The following is a 26,722-nucleotide window of genomic DNA, read 5'->3' as shown; positions in this document are numbered from 1 at the left end:
CTTTATGTAGTGTCTAGTTTCCAGTGTGTACAAAGTCTTTCGTGAATTCAAGGGATTTTGAGTTGGCCAGACTGGTGTTTGGGGCTTTCTATTTGTTTGTTTGTTTGTTTTTCATTCCTGTTCTGTGTTTCATTACCATCTTGAAAATTCTTTGGCAAAATGATTGTCATCAGTCTGTAATTTTCATTGTCAGGGAGATCTTTTTAAAGTATCTTATTTTGCCTTTTGTTTGATGTTGAATCCCAACATAGTACAAAAGCAGGAAATAGGTGTCAGAGAAGCATGGTATTCCTCTTTGATGTACTACCACGTCATTTCTGACTGCTAAAGCCTATTGTTCCCTGCTAAGTTACAGCAGTTATTTGCAACCTTTTTTTAAGCATGGTTCATTGTCATTGCCTTCTCCAGAGTCTTCAATACTGTTGTGTTTCCTAGCTGAGCGTTGCAAGCTTAGAGGCCAACTTAAACAGCTTAGCAGAATTTGATGTTTAGGCTCTGTGTTGTATAAATTGCCGCTGATGTTGAATACCTCACTAGTTGGAAGGTGGTGATTTTATGCAAATCCTCTCTTAGCTGTAATTTCTAATATTTTTGTATTGACCAAACCCAAGATGTACCAATATTCACCAAGCTAAGAGAGTAAGAATACCATCCCATCTTCATTTGTGTTTCACTCCTGTTTCTATGTGAATTTTTAAACATTCATCATAGAGATGAGGCTGGGAAGACTTGTGTTTCCCAGCTAACAGAATGATTATTTTACTACAGTAAACTTTTTTATTTTACTATTGCCTTTGATGACATTGTACAGAGAGTTCAACAACAATCAGGTTCTTGAGGTAATACTGTAGAAATCTTGTGGTAGTGACTTGAAGTCAATAAAGTGTCACTACAAAAAGCAGACAGAAAATTATTTCCAGTGTAAGGCTTTTGTGTAGCTACTTCGCATTTCCAGCCAACCACTAGATGGCAAGACTATTACAGATTCATAAGGAATGTAATGAAAGCGGTTGACAGTTTGTAGATGTAATGCGTAAGTTGTGTTGGTTATCTTCTCCTTCCATGTGAAAATGTAGCAATATAAGGTACTGATTTTTTTCCATTTATTTTTTAACTGGTATGTTAAGTTTACAGAAAAAAATTCAAGGACTGTTACTCTAAGTTAATATATCCTTCCTGTTTTGACTGTTAACAGACACTTCCTTAGTAATTTTGTCCCAAATTTGAGCATTCCTTATGAATAAAGAAAAATATAATAATATTGTTTCTGGTTTAATGCATTGTGTTTCATCTTACGTTCCAACAATTGCAGGTGCGCAGCTTTGGAGGACCATCACTAGCAAGTAGGTATATTATTTTTAATATATTGGCTATTTAATATCCTTTTTTTTTATAATTAGTCTTGAATTTAAAAAATAGTCTATTTTCCCTCTAATTAAAATAAAACTGAATTATTTTGATCTTATCATAATTTCTAAGTTTATGACTGCTTATCATTTTTAATTTTAATAACGTTGTAGAAAGTGTATTTTTTCTGATTTGAGTTACATTAAAGTATACAGTAACATATCAAAATACTTTCAGCAATTTTTTTTTTACAGTGGGATTATCATTCTCTGTGTGTTCTGGGAATTGGTGTTTTCTTTGAAGTTTTTTATGAGGGAAATATACTGTGTTGGTTAAGGAGGTAGCTTTCTTTTAGAACATTGTTATACTAGTGCTGTCTAGAAGTAGGTAAGCTTGCTGGGGTAGCCAACACAAGTAATTGATCATTATAATTTCAAATAAATATTAGTTGATATCCATAGGAAATTAATCAATAATTGTGAAGTCTGTTGACTTGCCATTGGGCTGCCTCAGTCCACAGGCAAGTGTTTGTATGATGTTGTTAGTGTGGAGTATATCACTGATTTGTTTGCAGTATAAACAATGTCTCTAAACGGTTTGCAGACAATCTGTTTTCAGAATAAAAGTTTGTATATATAAGACATTATTTTTCTAAACAGACCACCAACAATTATGGCATATCTGACATCATTTAAAAGCAACTGCTGTATTACAAATACCCATTAGTACACTACTGTATTACACCCTGACACTGAAGAAAGACTAATGCAAAGTTGAAAAGGGAAGATGCAGGGCTTTGTGTTCTGCCTAGAGATAGATACCAATATCATGGCAGTTACAGAAAGCACTTCAGATGTGCAGTCATTCCTAAACTTCTAGAAGTATGAACTATCTTCAGGCTTTCTTACAAATCTGAAGTGGAGCTATGTGGAACTGATGACAAGTTAGTTCATGAACCGAGCAGCATAAAATGGTTCTTTTACCATAGCTAGTACTACTCAGTGTATCTGTGTAGACCGGCAGCGCTTCAAAGACTTTAATTGAGAAGCCATTGCTGTGGCAAAATAGTGTGACTTGTGTTTAGTTCTTTCACCCTGTTCCTTGTGAGAGAAATTTACATAAAACTTACTATCTTTTTGTGTTTTGACATCTGAATTTACCAGTCATGGAATGGAAAGAAATGTAGGATTTTAACTGTCCTTTGTTTCCATGAACAATAATTCTTCAGTCTGAGACAATTTTTTTCTCTCACTCCCCAATTCATTGCATCCCAAAACCAGAACATCTTTATGATCTTTATGAAAAGACTATGAAAAATACTTTACATATTTTGGGTTCAGGTGTTCAGGTATCCACAATCTTGGACTTGACTCGCTATTCTGTGGAAAGCCCGATACAGAGAGTGGAAAAGAGAATTTGATGAGCTCACTATAGCTTGTTCTATTGGGTAATATAATACAAGCATTCTATATATTTGTGTAAAATAATTTGCAATGGTAAGAACACAAGGTCAGTTCATACATCCATGTAGCACAGTACCTGCTCTCTGAAGATGACCAGCCAGGAGAAACGTGGCTTTTGGGTAGTGTATTAAAGCAGGACAAGCTTGCAGCATACGTCTCCTAGTGTACTTTCCCAGCCTCCTGCAGCTTCCAGTTAAAGGACTCCTAGGTACCAGAAGTGGTCTTTTTTTTTCCTTTATCCCTAAACTGTTGTAGGTGGACCTTTCATGAATTTTGTCTCATTGCTTTTGCTCTTACAAACTTCTGATATTCGCAACATCCTGTAGCACAGATATCCACAGCTTGAACTATGTGTTTTGTGAACACAGCCTTCTGTTTGTTTACAGCTATATAATAGTTTCTTAATCCCTTTGTACTTTTTTTGTGTTGGAAGAAATAGTGAGCAATCACACTCTATAAATATTCTCCAGCAAGCTGTGACTTTATAAACCTCTATCCTGTCCTGTTCAGTTCATGACTACTTAATTGTTCCTAAAATAGAAGTTTTCTGTAGCTTTGGTATCTTCATTGCACTTTTTGCACTTTTCTTCCATTTCTGTTATCCTTTTTGTCATGGGGCAGGTGCAGAATTAGAAATACTGTTCAGCATTTGGGAGACCTTGGGCTATACATTGGCATAAGACTATACATTGTTACAAAAAATGCCCTCTCTTCAAAATAAATCCCAATGCTTGATTGGCTTTTTTAAACCTTTACTGAGCTCTAAACTGATATTTTCATAGATACATAATCATTTCAAGGTTATGTTCCTGAGTAGTAAAGGTCAGCCTAAAGCCCACGTGACCTTTTTTCCATATGAATCTTTTCACATATCATCTGCCTTTTGACAAGCAAATCACTTGATACTTAATACTTGGTTAAAGTTCTGTCATTCCTTGCAGTTTGCTCCATCTTTACCAGAATAATTCCTCTCATATCCCATGACTTTTAAGTCTCTCTAAGAGCATTTGATGAGAGACCTTGCTGAAAGCCTTGTCAGGAATACAGGTGAATTTTTTATGGGTATCGACGTTCACTTACAAGCTGGTTGACTCTTTGAGAGCACAGAAGGCTTGTGATGTGATGTTCTTTACAAAATTGTGCCATAAGACAGCATGCATGTCCTTTATTAGATTTCCTGACAGTTTGCAGAGAACAGAGATGACTTTACTGGTTTGCAGTTCTCTGGCTCTTGCATACCATCTCTAAAAATAGATGTTGCTTTAGACACTTCACAGTCCTCTGGTGTTAAGGCAGCTTTGAGAGGTTGTTAAGCATAAATGAATTTTCAACTGTTGCACCCTAGCTTTCATTTAGAACTTTTATAAGTTCACATAAAGACTTTAAATTTGTTAACACCGTGGGTGCATATTTGTGGGTTTGTAGTTTTTCCTCTTTTTCTGAATGCTAACATATAAATGTGCCTGTTGATTGGGTTGAAATTGGAAGAACTATAAGATGCTGAGGCTGCGTGTATGATTGCTTTTCATTTTACTCAAAATTGGATATGAAAAACTCTTTTCATGTTATCTTATATAACCAAACTGTGTCAAATGTATCCCTATACTGTCTATTTACAAAAAAATGCCACCCAGCAGAGAATCACACGCTCTTAAATAACATACAGAGAAGAAACCCCAGATCTGTAGTACTTTGAATGAGAGGCAATGCTTGTTCTAATAAATTGTGTTCATGACCATTCTCTGGCATCATGGCCACCCCCAAGCACAAAACAACTGTGTCCGTAGCATTTAACTGCCTTACGGTCAACACCGAATGGCCCTGTGCAGGCTGTAAAGGATTCCTGGGCTGTGCCAACTTTGAAACTACCTTGGGTTGTTAGGGAAAGTGCTAGCTGGCACGTGCCAAAACTGTGCCAGGAGCTATTTTAATGGTTTAACTACCTAAATGTCCAGTTTTAGTGCCCAACAGCATTGCCACATACTGTTCAGTGTATCAAAATAGATACAGTGAGAAAGTAACAAATGATCTGAACAGACTCGTTTCCTGCCTTACCTTTGTGTTACATAATTCTGGTTTTGAAAATTAATATCATTCTGTCACTATCACACTATGTTGTTTCATAAATGGTGGCACAGTTTTATGATGATTTCAATAGTGAATGGTATGCTTTGTACTATTGTTTTTGAGTTAAAGCTTATGGTAGTTGGAAGGTGAATGATTATCACTGTTCTGAAACTTGCATTCACATGCATTGTGCATCCCTTCTGCTGCACGTACAGTCCAAGTATCAGAGATGGAGTTCTTCAATAAAGATAGTTAACTTGTTGCACTTCCTTTTGGTCCTCCCTGGTTTTTGTTGACTCATAAAAATTGGCTGCTGACTCATAAAAGCAAGAGTAGCCTCATCTTTTTTATTGCCCTAAATCAAATGGTGAATGCTAGTTGGCACCTATTCAAAATATGTCTATGTAAGAAGACCTGTGCTTTTATTTCTAATGGACTTATTTAGTACTATATTAAGTTAAAAATTTTAAAACTGAGGCGAGATGAGAACTCATCCTGAACCTTTCTCAGTGAGGCAGACTTGTAGTATGTTCTGTTTCTGAATCTGCTTCTGTTTCTAAGGAGCTTCTCTATTGATATCTTGCCTTTTTTAAAAAATGGTAACGACTGTTAAAGGAGCACTGGAGAAGGCCACCTGTTAAATTACTTTCTTTTTCTTTATAAAGCTGTTTCATTTCTTCCCATCCTAGCAAGATTTCTGTGAAACCTGGTGCTTCCCTAGTCAGTGCTAGCAGATGTATTGGAATATACACAGGAATTGTGCCATGCCTTCATTTCTTGAGTAGTCAGACTTAAGGAGGTGAAATTAATATTCATTCAAAATTATCCTTTTATAGCATGCCTAAAAGAAATCAGTTGCAGCCTGAGAAGAGGCTAAACAACAGTCCTTTAAAATGCCACCAGAGGGTGACTGAAGAGAATAAGCCAGAATGAGTTAATACTGTGAAAACTGGGAGATCTCATAGCTAGTTCTCAGGCCTCTCTGTGCATTATCATGTGCTTAACCGAATTAAAGCTACTGACTTCCAGGAAGAGACTTCCCTGACCAAAGATTGTGTTAAGCACCCCATTGCACTAGTAGCTGCAGCAGCTGCACAGACTGCAGTAGGTGTGCAGTAATTAATACATTTTTATACATTGAACATATTGTTTATAATTTTTTTAGGCCATGAAAATAAGTCCTGAAAGGGTTCTCCTGGCGCTGTATTTTGAAAGGAAGCCTTTTTCTTCCCTGAGCAGGGCTTTCCTCCCAGGTAGACTTGCATGTTCTCTTCTGGTCCCAAAAGGACCAAGACTTAGACTTCTGTAAGAAGAAACAGGAACATTAGAGAGAAGAAAAAAAAAAATTTTTTTTGGTTGCATTTTTTAACTGGCAGGTGTCTTTATTGAAGCAATTTAGGACTTGATGTTGAAAACCATGAGCTAATATTGAAGCTCTCTTGAAGCTCAGTAGTTAGCCAACTGGAATATTTCGAAGATAATAGCCTTCACTGACAGAAGGTTGCAAACAGACAGAGGTTATTGTCCAAGCCCAGGACATTCCTGTTTCTCGACACCTCCCCTCCTCCAGACACTCCTTCAGAGATTCCTTTTTGGAGAGTTTACTATGGTGATACTTGTGGACCCCCAGAGCCGTCAAAGTTGCTGCCTGCTTCATGGGGAAAGAGTGGTACTGCTTGGTAGGTAAATACAGCCATTATTGGGCCAGCAAAATCCCTGTTGTGACAGATCAGCTTCAAATTCAGGTCTTAACTTTCCAAGAGCGGAATTTGTCTTTTCACCTACACAAATCCACGCTTGCATCAACCCAGCTCATAGACGTTTGTATGCACTGCAGTGGTCAGTGCACTTTGAAGAACAATATTCTGTGTTAGCACCATTCAGAGCTTGCAGACTTCACACAGTGTGTAGTTATTGGTTTTTTCATAGAAGAAGAAGAAAAATCTTTTGAATCTAATCATACCTCCATAATGCACTTGTGCAAAATTCTTCCTAATATGTCAATGACAGCTATGGAAAAAACTCTTCATGTTATCACTAAAGATGAATGAGACAATTCTCCCTTTCATCTAATTACCATGCTTCATTTGTTATGTCTGAGGCTTTACATACCTCGGATTTGCATATGCTTTGCCTGCTGGATTGGCTTAAGACAATCTACAAGTCATTTGCCTTAAGATTTCTGATATAGCCTGCCTAGTCTTATTTTGTGATCAATGGAGAAAGAGTTGAAATGCTTTGTGAGATGGAAAGCATCATTCATCTTGTCCCAAATGAAATGTCTGTAGGCTGGTCAGGTACATTGTACCTTAATGGTGACTTTTTGTTTCCCTTGAATATCTACAGTAAGCCTAGGGTGGTGAGATGAGTAAGAGCATTTACAACTCTTGTGTCATTATGTTGGTCTGAATGCCTCTCTGTCTTAAAGATGCCATTGACTGGTGCCCTTGGTTACAATAAGCAGCTGACTCTTGCAGCAACATGTTGAAATACCATTGCACAGCAGTAACAACTGCAGGGCTCAACAAACAAGCATGGGGACTAGATTTACCTCTGTCTCTTTGCAAGCAGTTTCTCTGAAATGAATCTCTGGCACAGTATGATTGTGTATTCAGTTCACTCTTGAGACCTTGAGGATATGCTGCTTAATCGCAAAAAAAAAATAAATTTTGTCCTTCAAGGTGTTGAAAAGAGATGAGCGGATTAGGAAATGAGAGGTCTTTCTACTAGAAAATCTAAACAGAATCAAGGTTGTAATGGAACTGTTTCTGGTTTACGCTTGCAATCCATTTCCTTGATGTTGCAGATAGGAACAAAGCTAATGTAAGCCAGGGCCAGTCATGTGAGCCAGTCAGTACCGAAATATAGGACCATCAGTGTCGGTTTCTGTTGCACAGTCCCTTAGTCTTGGTTTGGTCATCCAGACGAGATCCGTTCTTTAGATGGCTGTACACAACTGCATGAAATCTGGTAACAGACTGAAGAAAACACTTCCTGTGGACCTACAGGAAGGCAGAGAGCAGAATATAGTCTAATAGATAAATAGATGAAAATAAGCTTCAGAGTGCAAATATTTCCTTCTTCAGTAGTTTCAATATAATCTGAAAGCACCTACTGTGGTCAGAGACCTGCACTCCTGGTATTTTGTAATGTTTGCTGTTCTGTTCATTTCAGCTCATATATTCATATGAGCTTGTGCTAGAATATATATATGGCTGAATACCATACCTCAAATTATTCTACTTAAAAATATGGTTCTCCCAAATGTTCTTAATATAAAAAAGTGGTTGCAGTCCTGCAGAAAGTGGATGCATACTTGTGGAACTGTAGTCTTAGCAAATGGAAATTGAATTTTATTTACAGTTTAAATCTATATTTTATTTATTCAGTGGCTACTGTACTGTTCAAATATCAAATTGTAATTATCCTTTGGTTTATATAATGCATTGTCACAACTCAGCTAGCAATATGCATGGTGGGGTTTTTTCCAAATCACAGAGGCACATTATATATTAATGGTCAAACCTCCTGCAGATTGCAGAAAGAATTGTCTACATTGTGAAGGTTTCTTGACACTTTTTTTTTTAATATTGTGTGACTTTATTCCTGCTTTCTGACTAGGTATTTCCAAATTGTAAGCTTAGTTCTCAGGTAATGTATTCTTCAGGGTTTATTTTTATATTTGATAATCGATAAAATCAGCATTCTGGTAAAATTTTGTGTGTTCATTTTTTTTATAGGAAGAAAAAAAATATTTTTATAGAAAGGCTTTAACTTTTGCAAAAGTGTCACACTTAAAGTCTGAAGACCATTTAATACCTTTTCCTGTACTTATCCTTGGTTTTTGGTTGGTTGATTCTTTTTTGTTTAAGGGAAGGGGAAACAGAGGAGATGGCACAGCCTTTGTAGGTGTTATGCATCTCACTGGTAGAAATAGTTACTTTGTTTGGCTTTTTTTTTCTTTTATTTGCCAGACATAATGTGTGCCGCATATAACCGATTTCTTCTCACATAGAGTGGTTTGCAAACTTTTGAAGTCAGGCCAACTATCTGTGGTTCTCTAGTAATTTGGTTATAACGTGATTCTGCCTTAACCATCACAAGACATTTTCCTCTCTTCCTCATCTCCAGGAGCTCAACTCACCTTTCATTATGGAGGGTGCATGGAGGAGATGAGGAGAAAATGTTGGAATTGTCCAGTCTCTTTACAACTACCAAACAAATATTGCATACCTCTTTCTGTAAGCCTTATTTGTCTTCTGTCCCGATTAGTTAAAAATAAAAGTTAAACATTATTGTGGCTGCAAGGAAAGAGTAACTTCTGAGGAAGTAAGGGCAGAAACAAAAGGCCAGCAGAATTTTACTGGGGCTGCTTTGACTTTTTTAACAAGGATATATTCCATCAACCCGATTTAATATTTTCTGAATTGTGAGTTGTTTTCAGAAACTTTTATCATTCATGTTTGAGTATCTGTATTGGTCCTAGCATGATGCCCAAACCAAAGCCTTACCAGAACCAAGTAAAAGAGATTACTTGTGCTGCATATCATAAATGTCTTATAAATGCATCCCAAGCATAGACTTATTTTTTCTAAGACTATTGCAAATAACTCAAGTAGCTTACATTCTGTTGGGAACATTCTCCTTTTTTGCTATGCTGCTTGTTTAGTAAGTTGTTTCCCATTTTGCATTGATGCATTTGGTTTGTCAATTATAGTATGTCCCCGATGAGTTTGGCTGCTTAATTGTTCCATGCCGTTTTCCAGTGTGAGCTCCTCTTTGAACCCTAATTCTGTCCTCTACAGGGCAATACTCCCAGGGTATTGCCACTCACTCATCTGAATGAAAACGGTGAGGACGTATTGATCTCGTATAACAAGACACTTCTAATACCTGCCCTTTTGTATGGCTTTTCAATTAAACATGAAGTTATCTTAGGGGTATTGCATATAAGCCATAACTTTACAGTTTGATTTGAAGTGTCATATAGGAAATTTTCAAAAGCATTGCAACAGTTGAGATGTATGCTTTCATCTTTTCTTTAGGATGGGCTTTGTACTTTTTAAAAAGAAATATGCCTCTTTTTGTACTTGTTTGGATACTGAATAATCCTCATTGTCTGCTTATACAGCTTCTCAGCTCTGTTACTAACTTGGTCAGTATCCAAGTGAAATCAGTTCATCTAAAATTGCTTGTATAGCCCTATTTTTTCTAGTTTTAACTTCATAAACCATAATTCCTTGAGAAATGTATTACTCTTTTCACAATCCTGTCCCTTCCTCTAACCCATTCACTAGTTCGAGTCAAAATTACCAATAATGATTTTAAACTTTTCATTCTATTTAGAGAGCTCTGCAAGATTTCTATATTGTATATTTTGGTTTTCCAGCACTGAGATACTAGGGAGTCATTCAGAAGATTGCCATTGTTTACCTCTGGGAAATTTTTTTTCTTTGTTCTTCTGATAACAAAATGTTTTTATACAAATATTTAATTAAAATTTCAAGATACAGAAGAACACCTCCTGTAGTGTGATTTGACAGCTGTTTTTTGGTCTCACTAATCTCTCACAGACAGATTTCAGTAATCATTTCTAAGCATATTGTTTGAAAGCTTTTTGGTTTTTTAGTGTTGTTTGTATCTTCTCAGGGATAAACAAATATTATTCCTTGAATAAGTCAGAAGGAGTAACTTCATGGAACAGCTTCAGGAGATTTCACGTGGAGGCTTCTAAAAATCCTTATACCTAGCATTACAGTTGGACTCGATGATCTTAAAGGTCTTTTCCAACCTACTGAGTCTATGATTTTGCCAGTTTGCCTCCATGTTGGAAGAAAGGTCACCTGGGCACCAGCACAGTGAGACGTGTATTTTTACTATGCTTAAATAAACTAGACTTGAAATATTTTTTATTCAATTGAAGTCACTGCATCCATGATTAAATGTGTGAAATAAATACCTGCCATAAGTGCAGTCTTCGCAAACTGCAGGGTATGCTGCATCCTGTGCAAAAGTGACTTAGTAATTAATTTCCTTTGTTACTCATTGGTAAAAATGAACTGTTACACTCAGTTGAAAAATGCTAGCCCCATAATGATGGGAGGATGGAAATACAGCCTTTGTTCGTCATTTTTTTATTTAAACGTAAGGCAGTTTTTATTCAGTGATTTTCAATGTACAGTAAAGCCATTTCTAATCAGTGTTTAATTTTTTGAGGTATGGAGCTGCAGTCACTGTTCAATTATTCATGAGAGTTTTTGCTTCTGGATCTGCTGTGTCAAAAATGCAGTTCTGTTAAAGGTGTCTGTGAGCACAGCCAGGTGGATTTGTATGTTGTGAACTACCTAAGAACTGCTAATTCTGAGCTGACCCAGTTCTGATAGCCCTGTGTCATGCTCACTGACATGTCACATAATACCCGTATTATCATCACTGGGGAAAAAATGCAACCTCCCTGCTGCTGCCTACCATCATCTAGGCTGACACATCTTTTTTATTGTTATGTTTATTGTAATGATAAAATGTTTCTTTTCATCACAGTAATCACTGAACATTAAGTACAAGATATGTAAAATTGCAGATATTTTGGGGTTTTTAGTTCAGCTTGTTTCCAGCACTGAGAAAACAAAACAGGTCCTGGAAGCTAATAGGAGTTGAAAGGAACGTGATAAAGCAAATGCAGAAAATTCCATGGAGGAGGTGAGTGGAGAAATGAACCAGAGTTTCAGAAAGAGAAAATCGCCAAAATGGTTATTGTTACTCTGGAGCTCTCCATGCCACTTGTCTCTTTCTCAGCTTTGCTCTGTCTCAATAACAAGTGCTTAGATTACTCTTCCGTCTTAGACAAGAGCAAGTATGGCAGGGGCTGCATTTGAATTTGCTGATTTGTACGGTGGAGTTCCCTGCTGTTTGCCAAGTTTTCCCAGCTTTAAGCAAGGGAGTTGGGAGGTGTCCTTCACTTTTTAATATTTTTATGTTTCTTACTGACATAGCAATATTGGCACCAGTATTTTTCAGCAGCAGAGGTAAAGCTTTACAAGTCTAATTACAGGGAAAACAAAACATACTCTCTTGTGTATTGAATTGTGGGCCACACTTTGGCCTTACCGTGAAAGATACAAGCTTCTCTTATTCATCTATCCCATCTTCATGGGTTGATTTCTTAAGCCTATGAACATCTCTATAGAAAAACTATATCTGAACAACTGCAGAGGAATATTGCTGGTACCATCCATCTCGGATCACTTTTTCTGTCTTCAGGGATCTTGAAGCAAGCAATTAATCTTTCCTTGTTGTACAGAGAGTATCAAATGAATTAAAAGGGACAATATTTGGGTACCTCCTGAATCTAAGAAAATGTCGCTCTGATGATTTTTGAGCAGATCAACTTTCTCATGCTAACCACAGCATCTGTTGTTCTTTCCCTATTCATTTTTCAAAGCTGCTTGGAAATTGTCAGCTACTGGCAGGCACAGTTTATATATTGCTGTCATTTCTGAGTATTACTGCACTTTCAGTATAAAGCCCCTGCTTTGTTTCTTTTTTTGACTTGTTTATATTTACAAAGTGTTTATTATAAATAGCATGCTTCACAGGCAGGGTGTAGAAGGGTACACTCTTGTTTTGGCTGCCGGCCTAAATAGCGTTATAAGAAAACCTGTCCAAGGATGTGATTGACAGATATTTCCTCAATAAGAAAGTGAAACTTGGAATAAAGTGAATGTGGGGGAAAGTGACAAAGACCCCTCATATCCTAGATAAAGATCCTTCCAGTTGAAGGATCCAAAAGGTTTGGACATACTCTTATAAAATGTCAGCCAAAAAGTAATGTTCGTTCTTAGACAGGTGTACTTCAATTCACATGTTGAACTTAGGCTCAAGTTATGAACTGCCTCTGGAAGGGTAGCAAAAGCCTTCCTACCCAGCTCAGACAGGGAAAGGAGTAGACTTGGATGCAGTCGTGTCATTCTGAACGGGAGAGCTGGTCACTCCCTGCCTCTGTCAGCCCTCTCCCTGAATATTTATCCCTAATCCATAAAGACTTTTGAACAAGTATTCAGTATTCTGGGATTTTCTAATTTCTGGTGGGAATTCATGTCAAATGTCTCACAATTTGTAGTTGCGACTATGCAGAAGTAGCTGCATATCAGTACACTAGAACTAAAACTAGGTTACTGGTTGGAGTGCAATCTTTAATTCTTTTTGAAGTGGAGGTACTGCATTCCAAGGCTTTGCAGACAATGCAAACTGTAAAAAGCTCCTTCTAAGGAATATCCTTTTTTTTTTTTTAGGGCGACTCTCAGAGTTAGCAAGGCTATCTTCCAGTTAAAAGATTTCAAAGAGCTTAGTCAGACTTAGTAAAATGTCTAGACAGGTACAACTTAGCTGCATATTGTTTTATCTTTGAATAGGTTAACAAGTAATAATACTTTTTTAGAGTAGCAAGGTATCAAGCAATGTTAAAGAGAACAGAAAGCTGACATACAGTCAAAACATCAATTTTGTAACTCTTTGTAGGGTTATACCATACAATAAATTTAACTACTGCCTAGTCCAGGAACAGCCTGTCTGATTGCCACAGAGCTGTTGGGCATGTTTGCCTGCCTCGGAGATTTGTTCTGCTTGCAAATGTAATGTTGATATTTTTCACCTTTTGTATATAGCTAAAAATGTTCTTTATTATATAATTAGGTGGGTTGTGTCAACTTACTATTAATGCCTAAACCAGCAGAATATCATTGCAGCAAGTGGCAGACAGATCATGAGTAGAGGAAGACTGCATTTCTGATCAGTGTGGAGCTTTGAACAGAATTACAGACTTCAAATTGCTCATCAGGAGAGAAGTTCGCAAAGCTGACCTTTTTAAAGGTTAGAGAGTAAATTTAAGTGGAAAGATTAATGTTAAAATGGTTGTGTGTCCTATTCCCTATGTTTATTCCATTGCACACGTAACATTTTCACCGTGGGTATTTTTATTCTATTCTTACCGCTTTCCATTTTAACAGTTGAACAACTGTGAGAGATAACTTACAATCCTGAAGTCATTTGACTTGTCATCTTAAAGGGTATTTATAAACTATAGCATTCAGGGAGCCCCCAGTGTTACTATAAATAGACTGCTTTTAGGATTAAGGAAAAAAAACGGACTCTTTCATTTTGGAATTGCTTTTCCTAAACACAAATCAAATCATATTTGATAAAAAACACCATAAAAACAGGTAGCAAGCTTAACCATGTTCTGTATTTTCATATTATCACTAAAAACTGCATAGAAGCAAATGGTATGCCTTGTGTCAAACACAAAAATGTGAAAAAGATGTGTTTACCTGCAAGTACAAACAGCTTTTTCCCCCTTTTAATATTGGTTTGTATTATCTGTTTTCTGTATGCAGAAATGCTGCTTTTATTATTTTATTATTTTGAGGAGAAGAATGGGGGCTGTTCAACACAAAAAAGTTACTGAATCAAATACTCAAACATGCCATAGGTATATTTATCAGAGGTGTTTGTCTCCTGATTTCAGTGATCGCTTGTCACAGTTGTTGCCAGTCACAGATTATTTTTTTCTTGCCACACAAATCATCATCAGTCTGAGTCTGAGAATATATATACATGATGTACAGAAATGGTTCTGGGCCAATTGTCCCTAAGCATTGGTTTTAGCATCCTGAGAGCAGCTTTGGGGTCATTCTGCAGACAATGCAAAGGTTTCTAGAACCTGAAACCCAAGTCATTGAATCAGTATCTGTTTTGTCTGCTTAGGAAGCTTGCTTTTCTGTACTATTATATGTGGTTTGAGAAACTGAATTATTTAAACAGTATTTTGTACTGTCTTATATCTAAACAAGAACAAAGATTAGAAAATTCTATACTGCTACACAGTTTTCCATATGCACTATGCCCCCTGTATGCAGCAAGAATACAGAAATTACATTTTCAGTTTTGTAAAAATGTTGTTTTTTTTTTTTTTTTCACAAGAAGAAAATATATGCAGATCTCCGAACAGCCTATTGAGTTAATACCTCTCAAGTTTTCAAATTCTAAACAACTTATAAAGCATATTGGAAATTTGAGGGTAATAAGAAGGAAAAAGAAACCAGGAACTTTGGTCAATTTGAGAACTTGATAAAAGAAACAAGAAACATTTATGATTAATGAAACAAGGTATTTATAAATATATACTAGTGATTGCCATGGAAGGAAAAAGACATCATTACTTGGAATCTTTAGAACGGTGATAGTCAGGAGAAAGATCAGAGTAAGTGGAGTTGAGTTTATATGGTAGTTGGGTTTTGACCTTTAATTGCATCTGGTTTGCCAAATACAAGCATTAGATTACAAAACGCATGATGGAAATTATTTACAGGGGGCATGAGAACCTATAGTCGTAGTTCCCTTTTTTTATGTTGCAGACGCCTGGGTTGATGTAACACGTGAGGGTGTGTTTCCCAGCACAACATCTGATTAGTCACTAATTTAGTAAGGAATGTCCTGGCACACGGTTTTGTTGAAGCATGTGAGCCTATCAGCAGAATAACATATTATATTCTTTTAGGTGTTTCGACATACAGTTGAGCAAAGCAGCTCAGCTGTTTTGAAACAAACATGATATTCCTTCCCTGAGTCTCGTTTTCTTTTCTGTTTTCCTACTGGCAGAAGAGATGTTGCATGTTTACCTATTAAAATATATTTCATGCCTTAATTTTTTTTTCTTTTTGGTTAATATTCCAAGATGGTTTAGTGTCTAAGTAACACTGGAAATCAGCTCTGTAAAGCTACACATCTTTTATTTTTACACTGAAGAAAATAGAGGGTAGCATATGCTCATTAAGTTTTTTCATGCTCTGCAAGTTACCCCACTCCCTTGAATAAAGATGATCAGACATATTCAGGAGACTAGTTTAATAAAAAATTTCAGAGATAAATATTTACTGCAGCACAAAACCATGAAAGTTCTCTCAAGTCCACCTGAATGTTATGGTCACAGCACCATATGACACACACTTCCTTTTCCTACCTTAGATTTATTATAAGAATGATACTCTCTGAAAAGTTGAGCCATTTTTACCAAGTGCTTGGATTGGTAGTACAATTAACAGATCACTGCCATAGCTGTGGCCATTGTCGTTACTGTAAGTCAGCTCATAGTATGAGGTAATGCTTAAGAGAATTTCACAGTGAGTATAAAAATATCCAATATGAAAGTAGTAGAAATATTTTTTTTAAATACTTTAAAATATTAACATTCTTTATAAATCTACATTAAAAATTTCAGGCAAGACGACTGTTACAGAATGTGAGTAGAGATTGATGTAGTCAAGTTGAATTTCCAAAAGGCATTAGCTAAAAGCAAATAAGTAACTGAAATACGAGAGAAGATCCTCCCATAAATTAAAAAAAACCCCCTCAAAACCAGATGGAATATAGGGAACAGCAGTGAGAGTAAATGGCTAGCCTTTGTGTTAATGGAAGGTTGGAGAACAAGTCGTGCAGCAGTGTGTGCTGGAACCGTTCTGATAAATGTACCCATAAGTAATCCTGAAAAGGCAGTGAATAGTGGGATGGCCAGGCCTACTGGAGGTACCAAATTATTCAAGGAAATGAAGACAAGGACCGACTGTGAAACATTTAAGAAGATCCTTACAGCATTATTTCACAGGAAAACAGCGTATGAAATTCAGTGTAGGTAACTGTAAAGTTATGCAGGAATACCAGTCCTAGATTCACATATAAAATATTAGTGTCCGAAGGTGACTGTAACCACTCATTAATAAGATGTGGTGTCACAAACCGAGCATTGATCAACAGACTAAATCTACTGTTAAGTATCAGTAAAAAAGACATGCATGGCAAAAGTAAGCACAGCCACATGCCACTCTTATAAATTTCTTGTATGTCTGCATCCTGAATGCTGTGTGTGGTTCTGATCTGCTGTCTCCCTGAAAAAGATACAGGAGAAAAAAACATCCGGAGTAGAGCAACAAGATAGAGCAAATATACGGAACTATTTGCATATAAAGAACAAGTAAATGAAGTAAGACTTTTCAAAAGAGAGAAGGAATGATTAAGGAGAAATAAAGTAGAGGTCTCTAAGATATCTCATGCTATTAGAATGAGGAGGCATTGGAATAGCAGGCAGCAAGCTGAGGAAAAATAAAAAGTGTAATTAAGCTTTAGAAATCCTTGGCATAGGATTGTTGTGAACGTCAGAACTATACGTGGATTAAAAATATAAATTACAGGATAGTTCATTGAAGAAAATTAATTGAAGGCTATTAAATAGAAAAATCACCACCTCTGGCTTTGAAAGTCCCTGAGCTGCAGATTGTTGGAGGCCGTATTGTATTTTATGTAGGTATCATTACATATTTTCCCTTGTTCTTATTCTGTTGCTTAGGTATCCCCAGGTATTCAATTTTGGCAACTACTGAAGACAGGGCACAGGGTTAGATGGACCTTTGGCTGTCCCAGTATAGCTGTTCTTGTGAAAAGTGTTACAAGCATTGACTTTTTATTCAGTTAAGTGACATAGACTGAAATAAACAAACCTATTTATTTCTGTATTTGCATATGTTGTTAATAAATTGTATATAAATGTTGAAGTCTGAGAAATCCCAGAAGGGCACGTGAAGTAGCTGTTGCCCAATTTTAGACTGTCTATTGCTACCACCACGTTCCATGGAAGTTGCAAGGTCAATGTGTACCTTAAGAACTTGCTTTGATGCATTTAGGCATGAGATCAGAGTAATAAAATCAATCAGAGCAGTAATATCTGAGGTTTGCACGTCTGATGTTTAAAAAAAAATATTGTTCTAAACATTTTTAAGGACTTTTAGCTGAATGCATGCATATGTTTTCTTAGAACATAAACTGAGACAAAAGCACATAAGACTCTTATGTATTGATAGCAAAGACTCCAAGTGTATCTGAATAATTATTGTATAAAGTTCTCGTGTCAGGGCTGTACAGGAACAAAACTGTTTCCATTGTGAGTTTACCATAAGCAGACAATTTTCCTAGGATGCATAGCTTGGAAGCTTCTGTCCTAACTTGTTAGCTGAATTAGATATTTCGTATTATAATCAGAGTCTCGAAATGTGGGAATTCAGCTGAAAATTCAAATTAATCTGGTGATGAATAGAAATATGAAGAAGTTTCTGAAAAGGACACATAAACAGAATTTTTTGTTAAAGTTTCAAATGCTTTGCTCAAAATCCTTCCAGATGTACCTTGGAAAATATTTATTTCATCAATCAGTAATCAAACAAAAAACATACTGAAGAGGCTTTTCTTTGTAAAGAGTAACTTTAGCACATGGAAATTAGTCTTCTGGGGCTTGCTTTGTCAGTCACTGAAATGAGGTGGAGAGAAATGCAGGATACCTGACAAGTAGTTGAAAGATGATGTATTTAAAGTGCTCTGAATATTTCCCAAATGAAGTCTTGTTTTTGGTTTTGGTTTGGTTTGTGGTTTTTTTTAATACAGAAAACTCACCTCACTGGACTAAAGTAAAAGTCTGAGTGTTATTTTTTTCACCCTTCTACTTCCCTCCTCTATAGGAACATCTATAGGAACTTTCAGGGAGTTGGACTCAATGATCCTTATGGGTCCCTTCCAACTTGAGATATTCTATGATCTGTATATCAATCAGCAGAGAAGATTTTTCAAAGCAAAGGATGCTTTCTCATAGGTACCTCAGAAATCAAGATTCTGAAGGAAACGGCAAAAGCTGCAACAAAATATGCATTTCACAGATTTATATAGATAAAATGCATGTATGAATATTCACTTCTAAATTGAAAGTTCAATTTTTCAGTCTTGTTGCAGCAAAATCTGCTATTGAAATGTATTTCCTGGAGCATAACAAAAAGATTTCTATAAAAATCTTTAGATATCCATGAAAAATGAGGGGAAATGAAGTTTTAACAGTGATTGGAGCTGCTACTGTGCTGTGCAAAACAAGGTGTTCTGTACACGTCTTCTAAACCACCTTATGAAATGGATTTAATTTAAATAAAAATTAATAGTAAAGGAACAGGGAAAGGAAAATGTGTCTTGCATACTTTGAGACAAAAGTCTAGATAACTGAAGTTAATTTGGCTTCCCAGTTGTGCTGCCAGCCTCTCAGCAAAATGTCATGCGTGTTATCATCTTCTCAAGGCAGGGCGAAGGTTATCGGGTGCTCAGCGCTTCTGGCTGAGTGTTCTGGCAGCGCTCGCCCAACCAGTTCAGGGGATTCCTCTAAACCACAGGTCGGTGTGTGCCCTTGATGACAAATGAGTTAGGCTGCAGGTCTCCATTGATCATCACTCCTGGTCTCTTGCTTGACTTCTGTTAGCCCAAGAGCCATTTAGCTCTGTAGGTTTTTTGGGAGGTAAGTGTGATTGCGGGAGGGGGTTGAAATCTCTTTTGCAGTCTTGGCTGCCCCCTTGCCTTTTCTGTGCAGTTGTGTGGTGTTTCATTGGCCTCCATAGCTTTAAATTTGCAGTTATTTCACAGAGGGACAGATGTTAAAAGAGCAGAATGATTGTGGTTTGACAAGTATTTACTTTGGAGAAACTCTGGTAAGAAATTGTACACTCCAGTCACTCCAGGATAAAGTTAGTTTTGTTTTCAGCAATGCGTCTCAGAATTAGCCATCCTATCCAGTCTGCAATTGTGTATGTGTATGAATTGTCATCCTGTGAAGCATACCATTGCTTTGTATGCAGTGTGATAGGACAAGAGGTAATGGCTATAAACTGAAGGAGGGTAGATTTAGATTAGATATTAGGAAGAAATTCTTCACTGTGAGAGTGGTGAGACACTGGAACAGGTTACCCAGAGAGGTTGTGGAGGCCCCCTCCCTGGAAGTGTTCAAGGCCAGGTTGGATGGGGCTTTGAGCAACCTGGTCTAGTGGAGGGTGTCCCTGCCCATGGCGGGGGGGTTGGAACTAGGTGATCTTAGAGGTCCCTTCCAACCCAAACCTTTCTATGATTTCTATAATGTATTTCTTGCTGCTATTTCTCATTATTGCCTATCTTACCCTTGTACATTGTTGCCTGTGGTATTATATGGAAGTATTTTCTTTAAGTTTTGATGTTAGCATTTAACAAGGTTATATGTCTGGTTTCTCCTTCCAAGTGGTAGAGCTGTGAGATTAAATGGTAACATGAACTGTGGTGAGGTGTTCCTATATTTTTGCCTTTTTTTTTTTTTAACAGGTGGATCTGCATACAGAAGTATGTGCCTTCTAAAATGGCATGCACTTTGACTTTATTTCCCTGATCTGTTTTGTTTGTAAATACTTTAAACTTTGCTTATATAAAATTACATTTCATTGCTTTCGTTACAATATATCAGATTTGCTAATGCACTATTAAGTGTGTTGAAGGTGGAAAGTAGTGACAGATAGCATACAAGTTACCAATTGCTCCATCAGATAAAAATATGCCCTTGGAACTGAGTCACATTAGTGACAACCTAATATTTTCTTTATGTCACAGTTGCACAACTTAGCACAGTGAGACTGAATAAAAATAATTCTAATGAAAAAAAAAGCTTTTTTAAAAGGGACAGAATATTACTGAAATTTTACCATCAAGCATATTAAACACTAGAGACTTTATCTCTTCTCACATAGTAAACCATCAAATAAATAGTAAGTTGATGAGAAGAGTTAACAGCATAATATGGTAATCTGTCTCATTATATAGGCATTGAAAAAGGCTATGGCTCTGAAGGAATCAAGATGAAGTTATATTTAGTATGAAAATGTTTGGCTAGCAATTCTGAATATTAATCAAGAACATTGGTTCTCTGAGCTGGGACATAAGAACAGGGCTGATGTCAATGAAAATGATTAATAATATATAACTATGTGCTGTGCTGTGCTTCCATTATAATGTACTTGAAGTCCTGCAGTTATTCATCCTTAAGCTTGTAAAGTCTAATTCAGGACTGGTGACCTGGACTTCAGTCTACTTCTGGCTTGCAATTGCACTAACCGCTCTCTGGTGAGATTTTCTTACATTGCACAGAAGAATAAATTACAGGATTAGGTGGAAAACTGGCTCATATTCTCTTCTTCATAGGATGATAGCAGCATCAAAGTGATGGTGGGTTGTCTTAGCAAACTGTAAGCATACCAGCAAAATCTTTTAGACATAGGCATTGTCAGTATGGGGCTCTGAGTGTCCTAATAATCTTGGAGATTCTACATAGCTGAGTGACTTCTGTGGTGGGTTGACCCTGGCCGGAGGCCAGGTGCCCCCCAAGGCCGCTCTGTCACTGCCCTCCTCAGCTGGGCAGGGGAGAGAAAATGTAATGAAAGGCTCATGGGTCGGGATAAGGACAGGGAGAGATCACTCACTAATTACTGTCATGGGCAAAACAGGTTCAACTTAGAAAAAAAAAAAAATTTAATTTATTACCAAGCAAAACAGAGTAGAGTAACGAGAAATAAAACCAAATCTTGGAACACCTCCCCCCACCCCTCCCTTCTTCCCAGGCTCAACTTCATTCCTGATTTCTCTCCCTCCTCCCCACCAGCAGCACAGGGGGATGAGGAACGGGGGTTGTGGTCAGTTCACCACACATTGTCTCTGCTGCTCCTTCCTCCTCAGGGGAACGATTCCTCACACTCTTCCCCTGCTCCAGCATGGGGTCCTCCATGGGCTGCAGGTGGAATCTCTGCTCCCCCACCATCCTCCATGGGCTGCAGAAGGGCAGCCTGCCTTACCATGGTCTTCTCCAGGGGCTGCAGGGGATTCTCTGCTCTGGTGCCTGGAGCACCTCCTCCCCCTTCTTCTTCACTGACCTTGGTGTCTGCAGAGTTGTTCCTCTCACATCTTCTCACTCCTCTCTCTGGCTGCAGTTGCTCCTGCTGTTTTGTTTTTACCTTGCCCTTTCTTAACTCTGTCACCCCAGATGTGCTACCATGGTCGCTGATGGGCTTGGCCTTGGCCAGCGGTGGGTCTGTCTTGGAGCCGGCGGGGATTGGCTCTATCAGACATGGGGGAAGCTTCTGGCAGCTTCTCGCAGAAGCCACCCCTGTAGCCTCCCTGCTACCAAAACTTTGTGACACAAATCCAATACAACTTCTTATGTTCTTAATTAAATTACATATAGAATTGTCTTCTAATTATTCTCCTTTTCTTGGTAGCTTGCTGGCAGTCTGTTTTTCTTATGTTTTGTGCTGTGTTTAATACCTAAATTAGAAAACACAACAAACTTCAGGTTTGTGCTTTAACTCTTTGTATCAACACTTCTGAAAAATATTTTCAATTCTTCATGCATTCTTAACTATTTTTAATCTTTTGACCAATTTGTTCAATGCAAGCTGATTTCATTGTATAGCTATCTTGCTATTTGGTCTGCCTTTCATATAGGTCATCTCTTTTCAGTGGAAGAAGAAACCAGTTGCTGAGAAGAAACAGATTTGGATTGCTACAAACCAAAGGAGACAGCTGGAAGGGCAGGTTTCAAACTCTTCAGTAGCACGTTTGACTAGGGAAAAAAAATTACATTTTAATGTGACTTTACTGAATTACAGATCATGATTATAGACAAACTAGTACATAACTACCTTTGTAGGGCTTTGGGTAAATAGGAAATGTGGTATAGTAAACAAAATAATTTCATGAAACACTATGTAAAGAGTCTCTTGAAAAATTTTGAAAAATATTCAGTTATCTTTAGAAATTGCTCAGATCATTGCTAGGTGATGTATTATATGGTTTTTCCCCCTCCAAAATCTGTTTGTTTTATAGCTATTTAAGATCCCATGGCCAAAAAGTCCCAGAGCAGTTGAGATTTTTACCCTTAGTGGTAAGATCTTCTACTGCCCTCTCTCCAGCTCTTCTCTGTCACACAAATCCAGCATGGTCTATCATATTTCTACGAGAGGAAGATTTGCTGTCTTCATGTGATGAAAATGTAGTCATTTGCTTTCTAAACTGTGGTTGAAGTGTCTCATACTTCCTTTAACGCTTCCTTCGGCTTGTGTTCAAAAACTTGGAAATACTCTCATGCGCCATGGCACATTATGATTTGTGCTTTATGATGAAACACTAATACCTCGCAGTGACAATTCATTGTTGCTGATAGAAATCAGGTTTTGGTGTCTGCTGATAGTCATGTTGCTTTCATACTCAATTTTTTATGATTCTTTAAAAATACATATTCATGTGCTTTGTTCTGCCAAGTAAATACTTCTTGTATGCAATATCTTGTTTAGCTTTTTGAATGTTGCATAACTTTTTAATGTCAAACCTCAATGCTGGTTTGTTTTTTTTCCTGAATTTCATTTTAAAAATGTTTTAACAATTACTTATTTTATCCAAGTACAAAGACAAGTCCTGCATTATATGCAGGATTCCACAAAGAGAGAAAAATTTTCCTGAGTGCTTATTTTGCTTGCTTTTGCTGGTCTTCAACTGTTGAAAGATATTTTTTTTTTTCAAATTTATTTTTTTGCCATTCCTAGTCCTAGGTACAGATAAATACAAAACCATGTTTCGTGTGTAATAGGAGTCTTAAGTTTTTTTAGCACACTGCTTACCAGGTTGAGATTATACCTGCTGTAATACTCCAGCAAAGAACTGAGTATGTTCAGCAGGTCTGTCTTGATGATTTTTCATTTACGCTTGTATGAAAGGCTTGCTCTCTTCTAAAACAAGCCTCTGTGTATATCCTACAGTGTATGAAGACATCTCAAAGTTAAGTAAAGTAAATAGAATAACCATTTACAATTTGAAGTCAGCTTTACATAGTCAGAAAGAATCGGGATGGGTGTCATTCAACAAATTTGGATGTTGAAAACAGGGGAAGATTGGGTGTGCATTTCAAACTGATGAAATACATTAAAACGTTTACTTTTGTGTGTCTGTGCTTATAAATACATAAATGTGCACATGCCTGCATATGCGCACTAATGTGACCAATATATTCACTTTTCTATAATGGAAAAAGGGGGAGGAAATATTCCATTTTAGGGCACTTCATGTATGTTATTAATATGAATCTTTTTCAGTAGCAGAAACATGCATTTCAAATTAGTTTTAATCCTCAACATGCCTTTGACAATGATGGTAAATTTTAAACACATGCTTTTGCTAAAAATATCAGCATAAACCATCTACAAAAAATAAAATGCTAGACTTTCCATTCCTTCTGGAAATACGAACTAAACTAGATGTTCATTTTGGAGTGTGATTTTTTTTTTTCTATGAGTCAGTTGAGGTTTTTTAGGATGTCTTTAAGTGTACAGTATGGTGTTCATTATTTTTTCATCCATGTTATTAGAAGTGAGACTCGTTCATAGCTGAATAATTAGAACAGGGTCATATGTTGAAAGCACCATCTTACTCTCCTTTCAGATGAGGAGAGACGTAGAAGGCGGCAGTGATTGTGACTAGTTCTGGAGCTGGTCAGCCAGCTAAAGCGTGCCACAGGCTAATTAATATCTTTGAAAGCTTGCAGACTGGGTGGGGTACAGCGTCTACACGCAATGCCAGATCATCCCCCTTGCACTCCACATGGTCAGCACGCTGCCTTTCACCCACCTGCTAAAGCCCTCGAGCATCTTCAGTATCTGAGTATGTAAAACAGTGCATCCGACAAAACTTCTGATCCTCTCAGCTACTCAGCAAGGCTACTTCCTTGTCTCTGGTAAGAATATAGCTTTTACTTTTCTTCTCTTGCTGATGACTTCCTCTGAAGTCTTTGGTGCCTGCCTGTAAAAGGAAAATTTCACACAGATGTCTATACTGTTTGGGGGAAAGGCTATTTAATTGATAATTATGATATATGTTGAGTCCAAATCTGTACTCAGAAGACCAAAACTGGTAAGATTCCCTGATCAAGCAATATTTCAGGCATCCGATCTGCATGCCAGCACATCTTTTGCGGTATCTTAATACCTGATGGTAGAGAGCGCCGTTACCAGCTATCAAGGAAGTTTTGAGAAAGGTCTAGAAGAGGTCTCTTTAGTTGAAGAACAGGGTAATGGAGATGAACAGAAGTAAGAAGGATTGATGCTTGTCAAATAAAATAAAGACAACTGTATTCTCTGGAAAACTGTGTATAAAACTGTGGTAACGAGGGCCAACAGAGCACAAGGAGCAACTCACAAAAAGGGTCAAAATGTGTAAATCAATAGTATGCCCTCACTGGGAATAATGGTGTACATTTCTAGTGTCTCCCACCTTAAATCAGTTACAGTAAACGTAGGAAGAGTTTGGAAAAGAACAGCGAGGATGTTTCAGGGTGTGTAGTAGCTTACATGCATGAAACAAGTGAGCAAAATAGGACTTCTAAAGCTGAATGAACTGACCAAGAGCAGAACACGATCAATAGTATCTTTTTCCTTTTGATTACAAAGTCAAGTCCTTTCATGTTCCTTTCAGAAGTAACAAGGCTAGGGGAAAGGGGTTGTTCCTTCTGTTGAGGAACCAACAGAGTCAAGGGGAGGGAAAATTTCAGAAAATGCTGGATATGAGAAGCGAGACACACACAGCAAGGCTGCGAGGTGGCAGCTCAAGCAAAAGGGTTGCTGGGAAGAGCAGGATTAGTCATGTGAGGTGAGACCTCAGAAATGGCAAGAAGGAACTTAGAAGGGACAGAGAGGACTGACCAAAGTCCCCTGCAATTCAGAAAGCTGTAGTGTTAGCGGCAACTAAACAAGGAAGTAAGAAACTCCCTGAAAGATAACATGAGTAGTGAAAGAGCTTTTCCTTCCTCAGTTCTGTCATTTCTAGTCACTTTTGAGTTTTGTTGAAAAAGTTTAAAACTGATTTTTAGCAATTCTAATACCAAGCAAACTCTTTTCTAGGCAGCTCCACCTTTCAATTCTGCAGGCCCATCAAAAAGAATATGATAGTGGTCTGTAAAAATGATAAATAGCTGTGAAAAGCTAAAGAGAGATAACTGTCATCTACCTGTTCCAGTATGACTTCTTAGAAATCAGTTGAAATGGCTAGATCAGAGCAAACAACATTGGGTGTGGTTTGGTTGTGTTTTTTGTTTTCAAACAGTATGTAGTTAAGCTGTGGAAGTTGTTGCACAAGATGTTATAGATGCTATCACAAGGATGGAAATCCACTCAGAGCTAAAATTATAGACATCACTGCTGGTTCAGGAAACCCATGAGCCACAAGTTGGAGTCTGGAAGACTACTTGGAGAAAGCAGCAATGCATTTTTCCCTAGGCTGCACTTTCGGACACAGTAGGAGATGCCAGAAGCCCTTTGGCCTAATTCAGTACAGTACTTTTGCTCACCTGCTGCTGTTCCACCCAAGTGTACTTGGAGAGGTCATTCTATCTCGTGCAACTATGAAATAGTCTGGAGCCTGATCTGCTGGAAACCTCCAGATGGGCCAATACAAGCTTTAATTCCCTCCAGTGTGGAGAATGCAGACTGATCAAAAAAATGAGATTAATTTTGTGGATAGTCATCTTTGTGATACTAAAGAAAATACTTTAGTGTGATTGCCCTTCTGCTAATTATGTGCTCATGCTGTTCTGAAGTCTGATTTGCAAAAAAGATGAGCTCTGATATTAGTAGAAACTAGTCTTTGAGTACTGAAGTGTTTTATAAATGCTGTACTTCCAAGTTAACAGGTCCTTGATATTTCAGTTAAGTACTCATTTAGTAGACTCTTTTGAACCCAATCTTTCCAGGACTTCCTTATCAGTAAGTAAATAAGGTGATATTATCCTCCTTACCTTACTGAGGGCTGGGGAAGAGTTCTAAGGAATTGTAAAAGTAAATAGTGACCCATTTTTCTGCTGTAGCGGTGAGCACTGTGTACAGAGTGTGACAAAGAAATGAGCAGTCCGAAGTTGTACTTGAAGAGTCTGGAGT

General features: G+C 37.4%; 1 protein-coding gene across 1 annotated transcript in view; it reads left to right on the top strand.

Moving 5' to 3' along the window:
* RETREG1 (reticulophagy regulator 1) overlaps positions 1-26,722 on the top strand; it is a 74,170-nt gene that overhangs the window by 16,721 nt on the left and 30,727 nt on the right. Inside the window, exon 3 of the mRNA XM_054815309.1 lies at positions 1,313-1,343. Within this exon, the coding sequence (XP_054671284.1) occupies positions 1,313-1,343 (31 nt within the window). The remainder of the gene's footprint in view (positions 1-1,312; positions 1,344-26,722) is intronic.

The sequence above is a fragment of the Grus americana genome, chromosome 2, assembly GCF_028858705.1.
Source record: "Grus americana isolate bGruAme1 chromosome 2, bGruAme1.mat, whole genome shotgun sequence".
Taxonomy (NCBI): domain Eukaryota; kingdom Metazoa; phylum Chordata; class Aves; order Gruiformes; family Gruidae; genus Grus; species Grus americana.
Note: the sequence above shows the minus strand (reverse complement) of the source record. Positions and strands in the feature narration are given on the sequence as shown.